Source organism: Cryptomeria japonica, unplaced genomic scaffold (assembly GCF_030272615.1).
Source record: "Cryptomeria japonica unplaced genomic scaffold, Sugi_1.0 HiC_scaffold_925, whole genome shotgun sequence".
Taxonomy (NCBI): Eukaryota; Viridiplantae; Streptophyta; class Pinopsida; order Cupressales; family Cupressaceae; genus Cryptomeria; species Cryptomeria japonica.
Genome location: NW_026729628.1, coordinates 19,727 through 39,334, shown reverse-complemented (window position 1 = coordinate 39,334; position 19,608 = coordinate 19,727). Strand labels below are relative to the sequence as shown.

Here is a 19,608-nt window from a genome sequence, read left to right as displayed (position 1 = left end):
AGCCATTCAAATTAAGGCATAAATAATTTGATTTTTATTTCATTTAACATATGAACTGTCTATCTAATAATTACTTAGAACTTCCAATCACCTTCTCCATCTCATATTTAAATGAGTCCGTGTGAAAAAATATTGAAGTCTCTTATGTTCAATATTCAATTTAAATGGTTTCCTCACCAAATACATTTTCTCTCTCTTTAAATCATGAAAAATTGCTACTAGATCCTAGTCATGGATATGGTGGTTGATTTCACATTCCTTTCAATTTCCTAATTTCATAAGTGATTACACACTTTTTGGAAACTTGACTTATGTTGTCATTGATGTCAACCTGTCTGGTGTTGTCATTGACGCCATTGTGTGTAGAGGATGACCCAGTCCAAAAGTGACTATTCAAATGTTGTTGTATGGTCTAGCAGTGATGTTGAGTAAGTGTGAGGTGTTTCTAGAAGACTGGTATAGTGGAAGGTTCAATATGTAGGAAAAAGTATTTAATTTACAAGTGGAAGAATTCATTGTATTACTTTGGTTTGTGAAGTTTATGGCTTAATATTTTGGATATAAGGTTTATGATATATGTATATTGCATTATTAGGTTTTCAGGTCCTCTGTTGCTCAGATGTGGAGTTGAATGTTGTTATTTTTGATAGTGATATTGTTTGTCAAAATTGGTTTGGAGATTGATTGACTATTCTTTGATATATGGATTCAAGTTTTGTAGCTTGAAGGGCATGTTCATTTGGTTTGTAGAGTGTTCTAGTTTAGTTTTTTGGTGTTAATTTGATTGGCAAGTGAAGTTACATTGTTTTGTGTTATGCGTTATTAGTTATTTTGTCTTTTGGCTAGCTCAGTTGATTTATATTATTTGGATAATACTCTTTTGGTCCGAATATGCATTGAAGATTGAGTTTAAATGTTGTTATGGGTCTCACCTTGACATGTAGATCTGCATTGTGTATTTTGCATTGAAGGATGTTTTTGGATTGATTGGTTAATGTACTTTATTATTTATCTAGACATTTGGTTTGATATTGACTTTGGAGGATGTGTTAGCATGTGTGATTCATTGGAGTCATTGTAGAAGGTGTGTTTTGATGTGTTTGGGTTAACTGTATCTCCTAGAGTAGACCACATTATGTGTTATTGGTTCAGGTTGCCTAATTTATGTACTATTGTATATTCTATTTGTGGCCAAGCCGCCAACCTAGTTGAGGCTTTAAATGAATGATCTTTGTATATATAGATGTGTGGTTGTATGAGTTGAAGTATGGAATGTATGTGAATTGATGTAAAGTGGATCTGAATGATACACAAGTAGATTGGGTGTAACAAAAAATGTAAAAATTAGTTTGTGAAGAGCTTTGATAATGATATCTTCAATATGATAGTGTTTTGAGACAATGGTTAATACTAGATGTGTTTGCCATGATATTGGTTGCTTGACATAGTGATTCAAGGATAATTCCATGATCAAGAGATCTTGTTTATTTTAATTCACCTATTCCCTATACCTGCCAGAAGATATTATGTTCATTTTGGCTGCTAGTACAGTTAAGTGTATCTTGCCTTGAGATGACAAGTCTCAGTAATGCAAATCTCTTGTATCTTTCCCTAAGGTTGTGTGCCTTAGTCTTGCAATTCCAATTAGGTGTTTTGAGAAACTTGGCCTTGAGCCTAAAACATTGTAATAAGTTATTCATATTGTGACTGTGATTCTCATTGTGTTTTTTCGTAGTTTAAGGTTTTCTACGTAAATTTGGTGTTCATGTGTTTATTGTGCTTTGTGATTTCACATTTCATAATTGTAGTGATAAGATAATTATGGTTTGAATTTTACAAGATCAAAAGTAGAGTATTTTGAGGTTCAAATTATTAAAAGTAGGTCATCAACACTAAAATATAAGGTTGATTATCTTGTAAAGGAAAAATACTAAAATTTATCTAAAAATTTGAAAAAAAATTACCTAGATAAAAGCGTTTATGTCAAGATGATATAATTATTTTCTAATTTGGATAAACAATTAAGAAAAAAGGTGATGCCAAATGGAAAGAGTTATATTTTAGTACACCCAATTTTTCAAATTTATTGAAAAATATATATAAATTAAAAATAGTTAAAAATATATATTTGCACTTAAGTTTCAAGTTATCAATATACAAAAAAAAATTGAAGAACAAAAGGTAAAATTTACTATATAAAGTGTGACGCCTCGTGTAACTTCAATTTTAGCATTTTATCATCAACTATATTATAGTATTTACTTTATAAGAAAGTATATTCAATAATTTTTTTAAACTTTTTTAAAAATTACAAACATAAAATACACAAAAAATATATATTTTATTAGTTTACATCATTTCAAAATTCAAAAAATATATTTCACTTTCTATTGATTCAATTTAAAAACTTGAATCAACATTGGCCATTTCCTTTATAGAAGTGTGACACAACTTTGTGCTTTTACCCATATATTATTTGCTGTTGTTGTGTTAAGTCATGTTCTAGACCTTAAATTTTTCTGTTAAATACTAGAAAATACATTTTCGTGTTGTCCTACAAGACTACATTCAATTCGGTGTTCCTTTGTGCAAGTCTAGTTGATCAATTTTGTTGTCTTTGATCAATTTAACAAGATTAATTAGGAATCCATTTTGAGATTTGAAATGAATTATTAATATATTTTTGAGGGAATATTAGGATCTGAAATAAATCCTTAATAATTTTGAAGATATTTCAGTTTGAGTCCCGTACTTGTTGTTTGACTCTATTCATCAGTTCGGGTGCCTCTTGGGGGCTCTAGAGGATGGGTATGAGGTTTATGCTCTATTTTTCAGTCAAATTTGGATTAGATTGTATGAAATGGATTAATTTGTATATGTATGTGGTTTATTGATTATCTTATGGTGTTATCTCTATGTATTCCTGTGTTGGTTTGAGCCCTATGTGTTCCTATGTTGAGATATTTATTATAATGTTATATGGATGCAATGATGTTCAGGTCCCTATTATGAGACTTAATGGAATTATATTATATTGTTAATTTGTTGATGATTCATGTTTCCTTCTTATGCCCTGGTTTGAGTTTAGGTAGGCTTAGTATCATAAGGGAGAGTGGCTTTCCATGGGGGCCGAGATCCTAAGTGATTTCTAGGATAATCCATTGGGAGAGTTGTTTTAATAAGTGATAACCTTAATTAATGACCATAGGAAGGGTTGGTAATGCCCCACTTAGGTCTTGGAGTGCTTGTATAGGCTTAGGATGAGACTGGGAAGGCCTGTAATGGCAAGATCAACTGCCTTCTCTTTACAAAAGGTATGTTGGTTCCACATGAGTCTTGGATGGGGGTTAGGAGTTGGAAGAGATTGCCAAGATAACGTAGGATGGGGGCTGGGGTCTATGGAGACTTACCAAGATAACCCATGTCGAGCTATGTGATGACACTCTTCCCTTGTGAGCACTAGCGTCGTACCCTTGTGTAGTCCTTACTTGTTGTTATCTTGTGGATGTAGATAGTACATTGTTCTATTTTATCCCTTTCTTGTGTGAATGTGGACCACATCTCTATCTCCTAGCATGGGGGTGGTCCTTTGGGTTCCACATGGTCGAGTGGTAGTTGCCTTTGTCCATCAGGTAGTTTGGACCTATTCGTTGCTTAGATTGGCCTTGATTCTTACTCAAGATGCTTCTCTTGGATATGGTTTACTCTAAAGTTCAGAGGTAGTTTCATGCATTCTTTATAAGTTGTTACTATGCTATGTGGATATTCACCATGACTGTAGTATTGGACATGCCTTCAAGGTAGACGGTGTAAACAATGATGTAATCTAAGATCTTGTAGGAATTATGATGGTTAGTTGTAATGATGTTATTGTTTAATCTTGGTAGATTATGTGTTAGTTAGTTATTATTCAAGGCATTACATGAACATTTGGATTTGGGTCCTAAAATGAACCTAGACTTAAGGTTAAATGAATGCATTTAGTCTCTTATCATTATGTAATCAAATGGGAATTAATCTTTTAGGATATGTTAACTTTATCATTAATACTCATCTCATAAAGTATGGTTAATTGGTAATTATGTTGGATATAGTTCCTTTCATGTTTCTATGAGTTGTCTAGTAACAATGTTAACGAACCTTAGATGATGGTCCAACTTTTATTTCTTTCCGCTTGTACATTTAAGTTTATTAAGTTATCTCTTATTGAGCACTGCATTAGGATTCTCATTATGATGTTTAAAAAAAAAATTTCTCTTCTTAGTTGAGTTAGTTAGGTTAGATCCTTTGGGGTTCCTTGGTGGGGTGTTACAATGCTTACCAAGAATGCATCCCTGGTGAGCTCCATCAAAAAATTGAATAGAAGGTAACCTAAAAACCATGTCCTATTGACTAAACTATTGCAAGTAATAGTAGTTCAATTGACCAAACTGTTGATGCCACAAACAAGTCGCCTCATTATCATGAGTAAGACTACCAAAGGAGAGTCAGAAACAAAATGAGAAAACTGATATAATCTAGAATGATGATATGCTTTTCTCATCGTATTAGTAGACCTATTATGTATTTTACTTATTACCACTGTATCTAGTGTGAAGTCAACTCACTTGCCAAAACTAGTGTGAGTGATTTGATAAATAGATAGGAGATTAGTTGATAAAAATGGAACACAAAGTCAAACGTTCCTCTTCCCACATCAAAAAACCCTTTTCCATGCACTTCAATAGGAGTGTCATCACCCATTAGTATGTTAAGAATAGAACATGACTTTAAAGAGGTGAAATCATTTTATAAAAAATCCAAGTGGTGTGAAGCACTTGAGTTAGCGATCCAAGAATTTGGTTGTGAAGAAATAGAAAATATGGACTCACCTTTTCTTTTCCCCTTACTTTTGTCTATGTTCTTAGAAGATCCTTTTGATGAACTCTGTTTGACTGAATCAAACACCTTGCTATTGATATTTTCTAGAAGATGTGAAAGGTGGTCAATTTGTTTCTTTAAACACTTATGTTCATCATGGCTAGACCTCTTACAGTAAGTACACTTGACCTTCTCCTTCTTAGGTTGTTCACCTTTTGATGAAGAGGTTTGATTATCTACTTTTGAAGTAGTAGATATTTGATATTTCTTCTTTTATCCTTGGTACTTTTGTTTCTTATCATGCTTACTAGACCATTTCTATTCTTTTGTACCTTGATTTACAACTAAGACATGAGACTTAGAGGGTTTGATGGTACCCATTTGAACCAATTTGTCATGCTCCCTAGTGAGTTCTACTACAAATTCATCTAGAGAAGGTATTTTAACATGGTACCTAGGGTACATTTTGTAGCATCAAATATAGAAACAAACATTGAATAGTGATGATGAGGCAACAGACTGGAAGGATAACCTTGAACCAACCAACCTCTAAGGCTCACCAACTCAACCAAAACCCTACTACCAAAGGGTCCTTACACAAAACCAAGTCAAGAAATGGTTCAATAACACTAAACAATGCCTTGGGAGACTCAAGGGCTACTATATGTCCACTTAAAAATAACTAACACTCTCAAGTCTTGTGTGACTACACACACCCTTGCATACATGAGTGGGCTACTACTAGGCTTTAGGGGTTTGAATGGCCCACTTGACCAATTCAATACAAAAACCCTTGGAGGGGTGTTATCACAACACCTTAACACACATGAAACATGATTTCATGGTTTAGACCCATTAGAACGTCAATTTTGACTCACTTGCCCACAAATAGAACCGATTGCAATTAGGCCTCCATTTGAAGGAATTGGGTGATAAATTTTGACACCCTAAGCATCTAGGAAAACAATTTATATTTTAAGATACCCTTTTGGGAGTTCTCAACAATATTATATTTTTCAATACCAGACCAACTTGCATATATCCCAACCAATACTACACTAATAGACCTAATAGGGCTATTAGGCCTATTTGACTGAACACCTGTCACATACTTGCTTGGTTCTCCTAAAAGATGACTATCCTTGACCATGAAATGTTGTGTCAACCTCCAAAATACTTCTCTATCACATTCAAACCCCTGTCTAGTGCTCTACCACTCAATTCTCTTGCACAACACTCACCAAACCGGTCTGTCACATAGAGATGTCAGACCTAGGGTTAGTTCTCCATCCTCTTCGCCCTGTTGTGTCCTCTTAATGGCTCTTGGAATTGACATATGATATAGTGGCCTATCATCTCCTATAATGACAGAGTGTTCAGTTAAGGATTGATAGGCCAAAACCCATTATTACAATCAAACCCTAGGGGTTTGAGGGTTTTAGGCTACCCGGTAGAGATTTGCTTGTAGAATGGGGCAACGATAACTTCAAGGATTCACAAAAAATAAAAAAACAAAGGTGAAAAAATCTAATTTCAGGATATATGTGATGATCATTCTTTCCAATCCACCTTCAGTATGCAATCAACATAAATTAGACAATTTCCTGTGTTTCCAATAGTTTTGATGCTTCAATTTCCTTCTCAAAACAATCAAATCAACACACACTTACATATTTTGGGGTTTGGGGTCCTTAAAGGCGTCACCCAAAATGAACACAACCTCCTCCAACCATTTTTCAAACTGAACTGACTGTTGGAGACATAAAACTACCCTTTACAACGAAAAGTTGCTCATGACAATATTTGTCAAAAATGATAAATTTCAACATTTTGCTAAACCATGACCTTAAACACATTGAAATAGGTCCAAATAGACATGAAAGGACTATTGGAGCCAACTTTTACATTATTACATCAATTTGACCCTTATTGACTCATTTGCTCAATATTGGCCAAATCAGGACCTTCCTAGGACCAACTAGATAACTTGATTACATGAATGGTCAAATGACCTTATTACAATGCTTTTGGTCTCATTAGACCTTATTTGACACAAGAAACCATCTAGAAATCAAAATGTTCATATTTGACCCCATATAGGTAATTGGAATTAGGAGGTTCACTTGGTTCACTTGGTGCTCCTGCACCATACTCCCCCCCTTGAAAAATCCTCATGTCCCATGAGCGAACGTCAAATCCAGCCTTCTGAAAACCTATGAAGCCTTGAAGTTATCGCTGTCCCATTCTACAAGAAAATCTCTACCGGGTAGCCTAAAACCCTTAAACCCCTATGGTTTGATTGTAATAATGGGTTTTGGCCTATCAATCCTTAACTGAACACTCTGCGTTATAGGAGATGATAGGCCACTGTATCATATGTCAATTACAAGAGCCATTATGAGGACACAATAGGGCAAAGAGGATGGAGAACTAACCCTAGGTTTGACATCTCTATGTGATAGACCGGTTTGGTGAGTGTTGTGCGAGAGAATTGAGTGGTAGAGCACTGGAAAGGGGTTTGAATATGATAGAGGAGTATTTTGGAGGTTGACACAACATTTCATGGTCAAGGATAGTCATCTTTTAGGAGAACCAAGCAAGTATGTGATAGGTGTTCAGTCAAATAGGCCTAATAGCCCTATTAGGTCTGTTAGTGCAGTATTGGTTGGGATATCTACAAGTTGGTCTGGTATTGAAAACTGCAATATTGTTGAGAACTCCCAAAAGGGTATCTGAAAATATAAATTGTTTTCCTAGATGCCCAGGGTGTCAAAATTTATCACCCGATTCCTTCAAATGGAGGCCTAATTGCAACTAATTCTGTTTGTGGGCAAGTGAGTCAAAATTAATGTTCCGGTGGATCTAAACCATGAAATCCTATTTCATTATGTTAAGGTGATGTGAGAACACCTCTCCAAGGGTTGTTGTATTGAATTGGTCAAGTGGGCCATTCAAACCCCTAAAGCCTAGTAGTAGCCCACTCATGTATGCAAGGGTGTGTGTAGTCACACAAGACTTGAGAGTGTTATTTATTTGTAAGTGGACATATAGGAGCCCTTGAGTCTCCCCAAGGCATTCTTTAGTGTCAGTGAACCATTACTTGACTTGGTGTTGTGTAATGACCATTTGGTAGTAGGGTTTTGGTTGAGTTTGTGAGCCTTAGAGGTTGGTTCGTTCAAGGTTATCCTTCCAGTCTATTGCCTCCTTATCAAATAGTTAGGACCAAGTTTAGAAAGAATACTCAAGATTAGTTTCTTATCATCCTTTTTGAATTCAGACCGTTCCAACTACGATATAACAGATTTGAGTTTCATGAAAAAGTCTTGTATAGTGTCAAAATTGGTTGGACTCAACCCTATGAGTTCATTCTCTAATTGATGACTTCTTAACTCATCTTTATTTCCAAAGAGGTTTTCCAAAGTGACCCACACTCTATTTGGTGTAGTGGTAGATTCAATGGGAAAAAGAAGGTCAGGGGAGACTGACATACACAAAGTACCAAAGACTTCATCACATTTGTTAAACCATTTTATCTTTTTTGGAGCACCCTAAGGTTTAGTTTCAAGTCCCATTGTAATATTATGATATATATGTATTTTCAGATATATTATCATCTTAGATTTCCATTCCAAATAATTAAACGATGTTAAAAGAGGAATTGTAGGTGCATCCATGATAGGAAGAAAGGAGATTGCAAAGAATTAGGATAAGTGAAAGAAATAAGACACACAAGACACCCCCCTTTTCACTAGTCTCAAAAATCACTTCCCCCTAAATAACACAAGGTTGACACTTTATAATTAGGACATTTACAAGGCCTTTAATCAAATTACAATGCTTTCTAGGGCTCCAACAACCAAAATTAGAAAGTTTTGATATAAATAACTATGATGCAAAATAAAATAAAAATAGCCTTATGGATGTGTAATACCATTCAATACCTTTTCAATGCCTATTCATTTTTTAAAAACGAAGTTTCAAGGTGAAAGATATGGCCTATTGAAGAGAAAAAGATTCACTTGATTCAACCTACAATATTTGATGGAAAATGATAGAAAATTTTAATGAAAACCATGTGGATGGAAAGTGCTCATTTCTAAATTTAAGCAATATCATTGAAATTTATTCCTTTCACTTAAATTTGTTATTTAGAAACATGTTTTCTTTTAGATAGAAATTAACTCATCATACTAAATTTAAGCAATATCATATTTTTAAGTGCTTGAAATTACTATATAAACACCAATCATAAAACTTAGCATACCATTATCCAAATAAACTAATATTAAATTGAAACAACATACTATAGCTGATAATACCTTGTATTACTTGTCCATATTTAGTACTAGTAATAAAGGGATATCCATTTGAAAGTCAACATAGGTCTAGGTACAAATTTAGATAAGGTAGTTCATTCATAACCATTAGGAGTTGCTCAAGCCATACATCATAATAGATAAATTTGACATCCTCACTAAATATGAAGTTAGCAGTCCAAAACCTAGAGGGAAATAACTTATCTTTGTTTGAAATAATCACCTCAGACATCCCATGGAGTCTGATTATTTTATTTATGAATATTTTAGCCAATATTAGGAAATCATATTTCATTTTTCTTAGTATGAAATGTCTACCTTGGTTAAATTATTGACCATTACCATAATACTATCAAGTTGGTTTCAAGTTTTGGGTAAACTTGTAGCAAAATCGATGGAGATTATTGACCATTTATGCCAAGGCAAATTGTAAGGATAGAGAGTTCCTATAGGATGATAAAGTTATTCCTTCACTCATTAAAATTATAGTCATGATGATAAAATTAGTTACTTACTTCTTCATTCTTGGCCAAGAGCAAGGAATTTTTAAATTTGCATAAATTTTAGCTACCCCAATATGTCCTTGACATGTAACACTATAGCCTTCAATAAGTATTATCAATCTTAAATCTCCTTTAGGAACATACATTTGGTGTAGATAAAAAAGTATTCCATCATCTCCCACATGATCCTCTACTAGGCTAGTCCCTTTTTGCAATTATAGTCTTATTTGTTGGCATAAAGGATTTGTTTCTCACATTTGTTGATAATTTTTTGGCATGTTGAACTTTAGCTAGGTGATTATAGTTAATCTAGCCGTTCGAATTAAGGCATAAATAATTTGATTTTTATTTCATTTAACATATGAACTATCTATCTAATAATTACTTAGAACTTCCAATCACCTTCTCCATCTCATATTTAAATGAGTCCGTGTGAAAAAATATTGAAGTCTCTTATGTTCAATATTCAATTTAAATGGTTTCCTCACCAAATACATTTTCTCTCTCTTTAAATCATGAAAAATTGCTACTAGATCCTAGTCATGGATATGGTGGTTGATTTCACATTCCTTTCAATTTCCTAATTTCATAAGTGATTACACACTTTTTGGAAACTTGACTTATGTTGTCATTGATGTCAACCTGTCTGGTGTTGTCATTGACGCCATTGTGTGTAGAGGATGACCCAGTCCAAAAGTGACTATTCAAATGTTGTTGTATGGTCTAGCGGTGATGTTGAGTAAGTGTGAGGTGTTTCTAGAAGACTGGTATAGTGGAAGGTTCAATATGTAGGAAAGAGTATTTAATTTACAAGTGGAAGAATTCATTGTATTACTTTGGTTTGTGAAGTTTATGGCTTAATATTTTGGATATAAGGTTTATGATATATGTATATTGCATTATTAGGTTTTTAGGTCCTCTGTTGCTCAGATGTAGAGTTGAATGTTGTTATTTTTGATAGTGAGATTGTTTGTCAAAATTGGTTTGGAGATTGATTGACTATTCTTTGATATATGGATTCAAGTTTTGTAGCTTGAAGGGCATGTTCATTTGGTTTGTGGAGTGTTCTAGTTTAGTTTTTTGGTGTTAATTTGATTGGCAAGTGAAGTTATGTTGTTTTGTGTTATGCGTTATTAGTTATTTTGTCTTTTGGCTAGCTCAGTTGATTTATATTATTTGGATAATACTCTTTTGGTCCGAATATGCATTGAAGATTGAGTTTGGATGTTGTTATGGGTCTCACCTTGACATGTAGATCTGCATTGTGTATTTTGCATTAAAGGATGTTTTTGGATTGATTGGTTAATGTACTTTATTATTTATCTAGACATTTGGTTTGATATTGACTTTGGAGGATGTGTTAGCATGTGTGATTCATTGGAGTCATTGTAGAAGGTGTGTTTTGATGTGTTTGGGTTAACTGTATCTCCTAGAGTAGACCACATTATGTGTTATTGGTTCGGGTTGCCTAATTTATGTACTATTGTATATTCTATTTGTGGCCAAGCTGCCAACCTAGTTGAGGCTTTAAATGAATGATCTTTGTATATATAGATGTGTGGTTGTATGAGTTGAAGTATGGAATGTATGTGAATTGATGTAAAGTGGATCTGAATGATACACAAGTAGATTGGGTGTAACAAAAAATGTAAAAATTAGTTTGTGAAGAGCTTTGATAATGATATCTTCAATATGATAGTGTTTTGAGACAATGGTTAATACTAGATGTGTTTGCCATGATATTGGTTGCTTGACATAGTGATTCAAGGATAATTCCATGATCAAGAGATCTTGTTTATTTCAATTCACCTATTCCCTATACCTACCAGAAGATATTATGTTCATTTTGGCTGCTAGTACAGTTAAGTGTATCTTGCCTTGAGATGACAAGTCTCAGTAATGCAAATCTCTTGTATCTTTCCCTAAGGTTGTGTGCCTTAGTCTTGCAATTCCAATTAGGTGTTTTGAGAAACTTGGCCTTGAGCCTAAAACATTGTAATAAGTTATTCATATTGTGACTATGATTCTCATTGTGCTTTTTCGTAGTTTAAGGTTTTCTACGTAAATTTGGTGTTCATGTGTTTATTGTGCTTTGTGATTTCACATTTCATAATTGTAGTGATAAGATAATTATGGTTTGAATTTTACAAGATCAAAAGTAGAGTATTTTGAGGTTCAAATTGAATTTGGTGAAACAAAAGTCACTTTTGTTTGTGTCCTCCAAACTCTGATTTTGGTGAAACAGAAGTCACTTTTGAATTTCTAAAGCCTTTTGGACACTCTGGAAATGCTAATAAAAGCTTCCAATATTACCAAAATGCTGCAATCATCCAAATCTCCAAGAACACACACACACACACACACACACACACACACACACACACACACACATACACACACACACACACACACACACACATATATATATATATCAACTGAATTAACTAGAAGCTTATTTTCCTTTAAATTGTTCAGATGGTGGAAGAGACGTAGCAGCCATTACTATGTAGTCACTTGCAGTTGAAGCAGTCGTGAGAGGGTATATAAGGCATAAGAACTAGCCAAAAACGTAGCAACTTGTTCCTCGCAACCTTCCATAGGCCCTGAAGACAATGTCTGAAGCAAACCTTGTGGCCCCAAATCAACAAACAAACCTAGGGCAAGGGAAGCATTACGAGGAAGGAGATGTAAGTTCAAATTTGAAAGCAAGAGCGGATGAGCAAGAGAAGCCATCTTCAAATGGAAAATCAGTGTTGTTATATATCATTATTATATGTTAAGATAGTAATTTTTTATTTTTTTTTCCACACTTTAGTAGTCAGTTGGGTCAAAGATGTTGATCCCTAGAGCAAAGTTATTGATGAATCCACTAGCTCTCTACTAATAATTATTGTAATGCCTAAAAATAGGTAAGAGGTATAATTGATAAGCACTTCTCATTACAATTTGATTTCAAAATACAAAAGTAGAGTTAAATGACATTGAAATTGTTCTCAAAGTAAACTACAAAACCATTTCTGTCACTTATGCCATCACAAGAACATTAGTATCCAGTTAGTCAAAAACAACAGATAAAAGTACAACTAAATCACAACTGAAACATAAGATAATTAATTTATATCATTTTTAATTACTCAACAAACATCAAATGTGACAATTAATGATCAAAGTATTAAATCTTTAACATTAATTATTGAATCCATACAAACAACAAGTACAAATATAGTTTTAAATCTTAGGTTCTTGTTTAATCCAAATTACATCAGAACATCACCAAATTACATGGGAACATCAGACAGTTAATACAAAAGGAAATATAGAATTTGCAGGGATGTGACAGGTGATTGTTTGTCCAAGTGAAATTTTGATTATATGTTTGAAGAACTCCAGGATATGGCTGACGCTGTAGAACACACAATCACTGCAGCCAGAGTGGAGAATGAAGTAATGGATGTGGGCATTCTCCCCTTGTCTTTCCTCACCACCATACCCTCATATATGGGACAGCTATTTAGTACTATGAAGCTCAACACGATTACCTGCACAAACATACTCGCAATGGCCGGATATCCTTCTCTCATCGCTCGCACAATTCCAACTATTAAGGCTATGAAATTTATCAGTGCTATGACAGAGAAAGGAATAAACAATGTCGAGGCTACCCCAAACTCAAAAATCTCTTGCTCGTATCGTTTGGTTACTTCGCTGTCAAATACTTTGCTTGTTACTTCAAAATCCAATGTGGTTATTCCAAACAATTTGTAGAAGACTTGAATGAGCGCAAAAAGATAAGAGGACACGCCTTTTATCATCCACATCCTCTGTTCGTTCCACCAATCTTTAAAAGTGCCTCCTCCCACACATATATATTCTAGAGCACCGTATGCGTATGCAGATACTGATAAAAATACAAAGAGGAGAACCCATGGATCTGAAATCTGCATAAGATAATAGAAAGTTGTTTTCTTGTACATAGTGATTACTTAATCTGCAAAAACTCAAAAAAATTAGATGTGGGGTGAAAATACCTCAGGAAATACTGATAGGCCGGAGAGCATTGATAAGGCCGGTACTGACCCATAACATATTAAAGGTAATGAATACATAGCCCATAGAAAGAAAAAGCTGCAAGACATGTTCTGAGCTATTTTTGTATGGCGAATCCCATAAGTCAAGGGACAAAACTTGCTTGCAAAAATCTCCAGTAGACCCGTTGCCCATCTTTTATTTTGGATCAGAGTATCGTTTAGATTAACAGGAGCACACCCCAGAAAAGCATCTCTTTTGGGGTAGCATAAAACAGATTTCCATCCTCTGCAGTGTATAGAAAACCCCGTCAAAACATCTTCCACTACGCAGTCGTAGAGCATGCCAACCTGCGAAAGGTCAGAAATTATTGTAACAATTTGATCCAGTGCAAAAAATTATGAAGATTTGAACTTGTATTTACCTTTTTGCCCCATTGGGTGTTCTGCTCATAGTCGCACTTGGCAAGTTCTTTTGCTTTGTCCAATCTCTTGGATGGAACTGCTTTCTCCATGCTTAAAATTGAGGAATTAATAAGCTCTTTGATTAAATTTGAAGAGCTCTGTTGTCGCTCACTTCCACATAAGACATCCCTGCGGTGAACGCATCCGGTGCCCACATATAATGGACCTTCAATTCCATCCATTCCTTTAAAAAATACCTGCATATCAAGATTTATACATAAATATGGGTCGAATTGATTACATCTGTTGTGAAGCAGTGGCACCAGTTGAAGTTCCAGACACTCACATTGTAATACCTGCTCAGACGACTGGCATACAGATCGTTTTTGGTAATGCCATGAAACCTTTGGGGAAACTGGACATAGGCAAACTGGTGTCCAGTTTGAGAGTCCATGAAAAAGCACATAGCTTCTCTAAGGGCTTCACAGTTGTTGACATACATGTCACAGTCCAGAGTAAGAATGAAGGGAGCATTGCTCATTAGAGCAGAGACTCTAATCTGCAGACAAAAGATAAACAAAATAACCATTAATATTCTTCATTTTTCAATCTAGATTGCTTGAGAGCAAGAATATGATATGGAAGCAGAGATATCATTATTACCAGAACATTGAGAGCCCCAGCCTTAAAATTATGAGGGTGCCCAGGTCGCTTCTCTCGGGAAACATATACAAGACTGGGCAAGTCATTGCCCTCTATGTCAATGTCTTTGCCCCTTTCTAGCAAAACCTGCACTTGGGATTAATCAGAATTAAACAGTAGCTTCTTCTAAAGAGAAAATCCTTAATGATTGGCTTGAAACATCAGACAACTATTTACTATTTTTGTGTATGATGTGATAAGAATATACATCATGACAAATTTTTTATCACTAGTAATAAAAACTGACGGATATTCAAACAGAGTTAGCTTAAACAGTCCTTGAATTTTAATTTGAACATTAATCTAAACAAAACTACCAAACATTCAAAACTGAACTACACCATCAAAGCAGTTAAACTATTTACTCGAGCATCCTTATGTGAGGTGATTAGACATATCACTGGCAACTTGAAGGTGGATATTTAAGTAGCACGTAATGCTTTATTTACATAACTATTTTCTGTTTGTTGATAAAAGTTTAAGTAGAAGATATTGTTGGTATATTAATATGAATATTCAATTGTATAGTTTTTCAGTCAAATTTATTGATCTAGATAACTCATAGTTAAGTGGACCATTCATTCTCATAAGCATGTGGACCACTACTTGTCAGATATATGTTTGACTCAAAAACTATATAGTTGACTACTAATATAGATAAATTATGATTAAATTGACTACTAATATAGATAAATTATGATTAAGTGAACCACTCATTTTCTTGAAAAATAGATTCCTGTGAACCACTAACATAAAATACAAATCTAACTTAAAAAAACACTTATAAAACAAAATAAACACTTATAAGCTAAAATAAAAGATGAAACACAAATTATATTGTTTTGGAACTATATGAATTTTGTCACCTGAACAATGCTGGGATGGTCTCGAGAAGTCATTCCCGGATTCCATTCTTTGAAGCCTTCATGCTCTTTGCATTTCTGTGCTGGAACAGTGCCCCTCTCCACAATGCTATTTATACAATATTTCATTTCCTCGTACATTTTCTAAGCAAAACAAAGATTATTTATAAACCATGTTAAAAGGCGTCTAAGTGAGATTAGCAAGCATCTCCAATTCTTAGAGAGAAATGTTACACTTAGAATAGGAAACATATCTAATTTATAGAGAGAAACTAAACCTAAAATAATTTAGGGTTTTTAAGTATTATCTAAAATAGTTTATGTGGTAACAGACAGGTTTACATAACTTTGTCAAGTTATCTTCTATAGATTGTTTATTATATATAATGGGTTATAATGGGAAAATCTTAAAACATCTTTTTTCATAATATTCTTCTCAGATCTTTCAAGTTCTTTTCTATCTATTTCTCATCACCAGCAATGCTAAGCAAGTTCAGAAGTTATCTACCACACAGTGTTTTGCTTACCAACTTGTTCTCTCAAATTTCATGGACTGTAAGAACTTCATATTATCAAAACAAACATATTAGTATTAGCAATGATGAGGGTTTCAATTGGTTCATATCATTCCAAAGAGTATGGATGTAAGCAACACACACCTTGACAGATTCCCATTCTGTAACAAAGGACAAGTTGTCACTTTCATTGTCATAACATTCGGAAAAGTATGCTTCTGGGCATCTCTGCTGAATGGAGTACTTGTGGCAAAAAGGAACCCAACTCTTTGCAAAACGTGAAGCTTCCAACAGAGCATAAAAGGTAAGTGGGGATCCTCCATCATCAGATACATAACATGTCAGTCTTTCTACTGGATAATTAAAAGCCAGAGTAGACAATACAGTGTTTGAAACGTCCAGTGGAGGTTCTTTAAGAGGGTCAGCCGTGCATATAAATACATCAATGGGAGGTAGCTCCCTCTCAAACCTGTTCATCAACAAACATAATCCAATTTACTCTAAATAAACATTTTCTTAACCTTATAAAAAGGCCAACTCATCTTTATATATATATATATATATTTATAGTGTTTACCTTTTAGAAAGTCTCTCTAGGTATGTAACTCTATCCACAAGCCACCATCTGCAGCTCGACTCTATTACCCACATGAAGGCGAAGCCTAGCTCTGCACAAAATATCAAAATCCATGGTACATATCCTTCACTTGGCATATACTGGATGCGATAATATACAAGCCCTAGAATTGCACCAAAGTATACACATGCATAAATTCTGTTTATCTTTGCAACTGGCTTTTCTACTGTGGTGTACAGAGGGGAGTCTGTGGACTCCATCTTCTTCTTCACACAACTCAATAATCGAATCAGTAGAAAACAAATTATAACATCGTGTAGCAACCTGTCTGTAGTGATTGTAGTGGGTGGTTCGTAAAGAGTGCCACGTATACTGATAATAGGATGCGAGGATGAAATCTCAAGAATTAAAAAGTACCTTCGATTTAGACTACCTCCTTATCATTGCCTTTTGTGGTTAGGATGCGAGGATAAAATCTCAAGAACCAAAAAGTTCCTTCCCATGAGATTTAAACTACCTCCTTATCATTGCATTTTGGGGTTAACAGGTCAGATTTTTGTTGAAACATTTATTTGGTGTAGAAGACTACTTAAGATTGAATAGTAGTTCAGGAATGTTTGAATAGTAGTTTTGAGTGTAGCATCTACGAAGCAGTTAAAATGATTAGATTTGAAGCTGGGACCTACACGACAGCTTGCAAAGCTCATTAATCATTTTATTAGTTCATGGAATATCATCAGCTTCTCTTAATTGGTAACAAAATGAATCAACAATAAGAGAGCAGAATTAAATTAGATTGAGTAGAATTTTTAATCTACATTTTTTAAAATATGAAAATTATTTTATCAATAATTTAATTGGATAATAGTTATTTATATTATTATTATGTAAGTTACTGAATTGATAATACAATATAGGACCTTTTTATTATTTATTTTGAATATAAAGTAGGTAATAATGAACTCAATTATTTTTGGATCATTTTTTTCTATTTATTAAAATAATTTCATTTATATAGTTGATATTAAATAAACTAATGATAGCAAAGATTTAAACTAAGTTTAATAGGTTTTGTAATTTATATTATTTTTAATCAAATTTGTTATAAACTATTTTTTTTTGCTTTTTATGATTCTATTGAATAATTGACAAAAAGAACATATTTGTTGACTTCTACAACGTTACTTCTATTATCAATAAAGTACAATTTATCCAATTAACTTGAAATACCGAGTGGAGGAAGCAGGGTAGGGTTTTGCGGGCGGGGAGAATGTTGAGAGTTTTGACGACCCAGATCTAGATGCTTTTGGGGGGGAGGGGGTTGTTTGTTGGCCTCTGCTACTGCTTGTCTCCGGTGGGTTGGGTTGTTTCTCGGCCTGTTGGTCTCCGAGTGGTTGGGGGATAGCATGGATTTCCCTCCCTTCTCTTTTGTTTCTGTGGGTGGAGATTTTTTGGTCCATGCTTGGACTGTGGGTATGGGCGAGAGCTTGTATGTTCTCTATCCGCTGTTGATATTGACGTTGCACATGTGGAATGCGGTGGTGTTGGTGGGGGTGTGGGTTTGTTGTCCTGTGTTTGATGTGTTGAGATTGGTATGAATCCTGTTGTTCGTGCTTCCCTTAACTTGTGTTCTTTTGCTATTCTGGGTGCTTTTCTTAGTGTTTGCGGTGGATGGAAGTCCTGTGTGGCGATGTTTGGTGGGTGTTTTTGGAAGAACGGAGGGGTGTGTGGAGGGTGCTTCGAGTGGAGACTTCCTCGGGGTTTTTCTTGGCTCTTTGCTTTTGCCGGTGCTTCTCCCCCCTTTCAGTGTCTTCCTTCCTAGATTCTTGTTGACTGTGCGGTGCCCGATGGTGGATGTTGGCTCTGCAGTTGGTTGGCTCCGACTTTCTTTTGGACCTGGTGGGTCTATGAGGTAGAGATATAGATGCTGGTCATTGTGCTGCATAGGAAGGTTTATGTGGTGGCTATGGTGGTCTACGCTTTGTCCGTAGGTTGTTCTTTCCTGGTTGTGTCTTGGTGTGAGGGGGTTGTTTGGGATCCGGGTGGAGTTTGTGTTTTCTCGGAGTCCCTTCTCCCCATGGGTTATTTTTTTCCCTTTGGGATAGATCTAGTGTGGATGGGGGTCTCTGTCTAGGAGGTCCCTGCATCTTTTTGGTGTAGTTTTTCAGAGTTTTCTCTTGCAGATTGTGAGTGCTTTTATGGATCTATTCATTTCAAGAGATTCTCTATTGTTTCACAGGTTGTCTTCTTTCCTTTTCTCTCAGTCTATCCTATTGAGGTGGACCACTCTTCTATTGAGGGAAGAGTTGTGAGCTGAGTTTTTTGGGATGACTCCTGTTGGGGGTATTGGATACCCTTTTTTTCGAGGTTGGATGTGCTCTTGTAATTATCTCTTTGTCATTAGGTTTATTTCCCTCTTCTCCTATAAAGGTGGAGATTTTGGTGAAGGTTGTTGGCATAGGGTCTTTCTGGTGCTGGCCTCTCTTTCTGTTCAAGGTTTTGGGAGCCTTTTCAAAACCCTTCCATCCAGCTATGTATCATGATATTACTTGTTGGTTGTTGGACTATGTTTTGTGGTTAGATGCTTGGTTTTCTCTACAAATTGTCTCTTTCCTTCTAGATCCTATTGAGGTGGTTCCCTATCCTATAGAGGTGGAGAGGTGTTGTGCTAGAAGGTGGGCTCTGATCAGATGCTGGGTGGTGACGGGAATCCTCCTATTGGTTATCAAGATCCATTTCAAAACCCATTTTGAAGGTTCGGGATGCCTTTCAAAATCCCCCTTTTGGCTATTTCTCTATGTTTATTTTTTTGATGCCTAGTTCAGGTTGTGGGATCCTTGTA

At 35.0% G+C, this 19,608-nt stretch overlaps 1 protein-coding gene across 1 annotated transcript; it reads right to left on the bottom strand.

The window, feature by feature from the left end:
• Positions 1 to 12,840: 12,840 nt before the first annotated feature.
• On the bottom strand, positions 12,841 to 17,225 carry LOC131046701 (cellulose synthase-like protein E6). Its single transcript, XM_057980482.2, has 8 exons — positions 16,767 to 17,225; positions 16,334 to 16,658; positions 15,678 to 15,818; positions 14,773 to 14,898; positions 14,456 to 14,668; positions 14,130 to 14,366; positions 13,708 to 14,055; positions 12,841 to 13,617 (listed from the first exon to the last, which is right to left on the bottom strand). The coding sequence occupies exons 1-8, from the start codon at positions 17,024 to 17,026 to the stop codon at positions 13,048 to 13,050; spliced, it is 2,220 nt and encodes a 739-aa protein (XP_057836465.2). The 5' UTR covers positions 17,027 to 17,225; the 3' UTR covers positions 12,841 to 13,047.
• Positions 17,226 to 19,608: the final 2,383 nt, after the last annotated feature.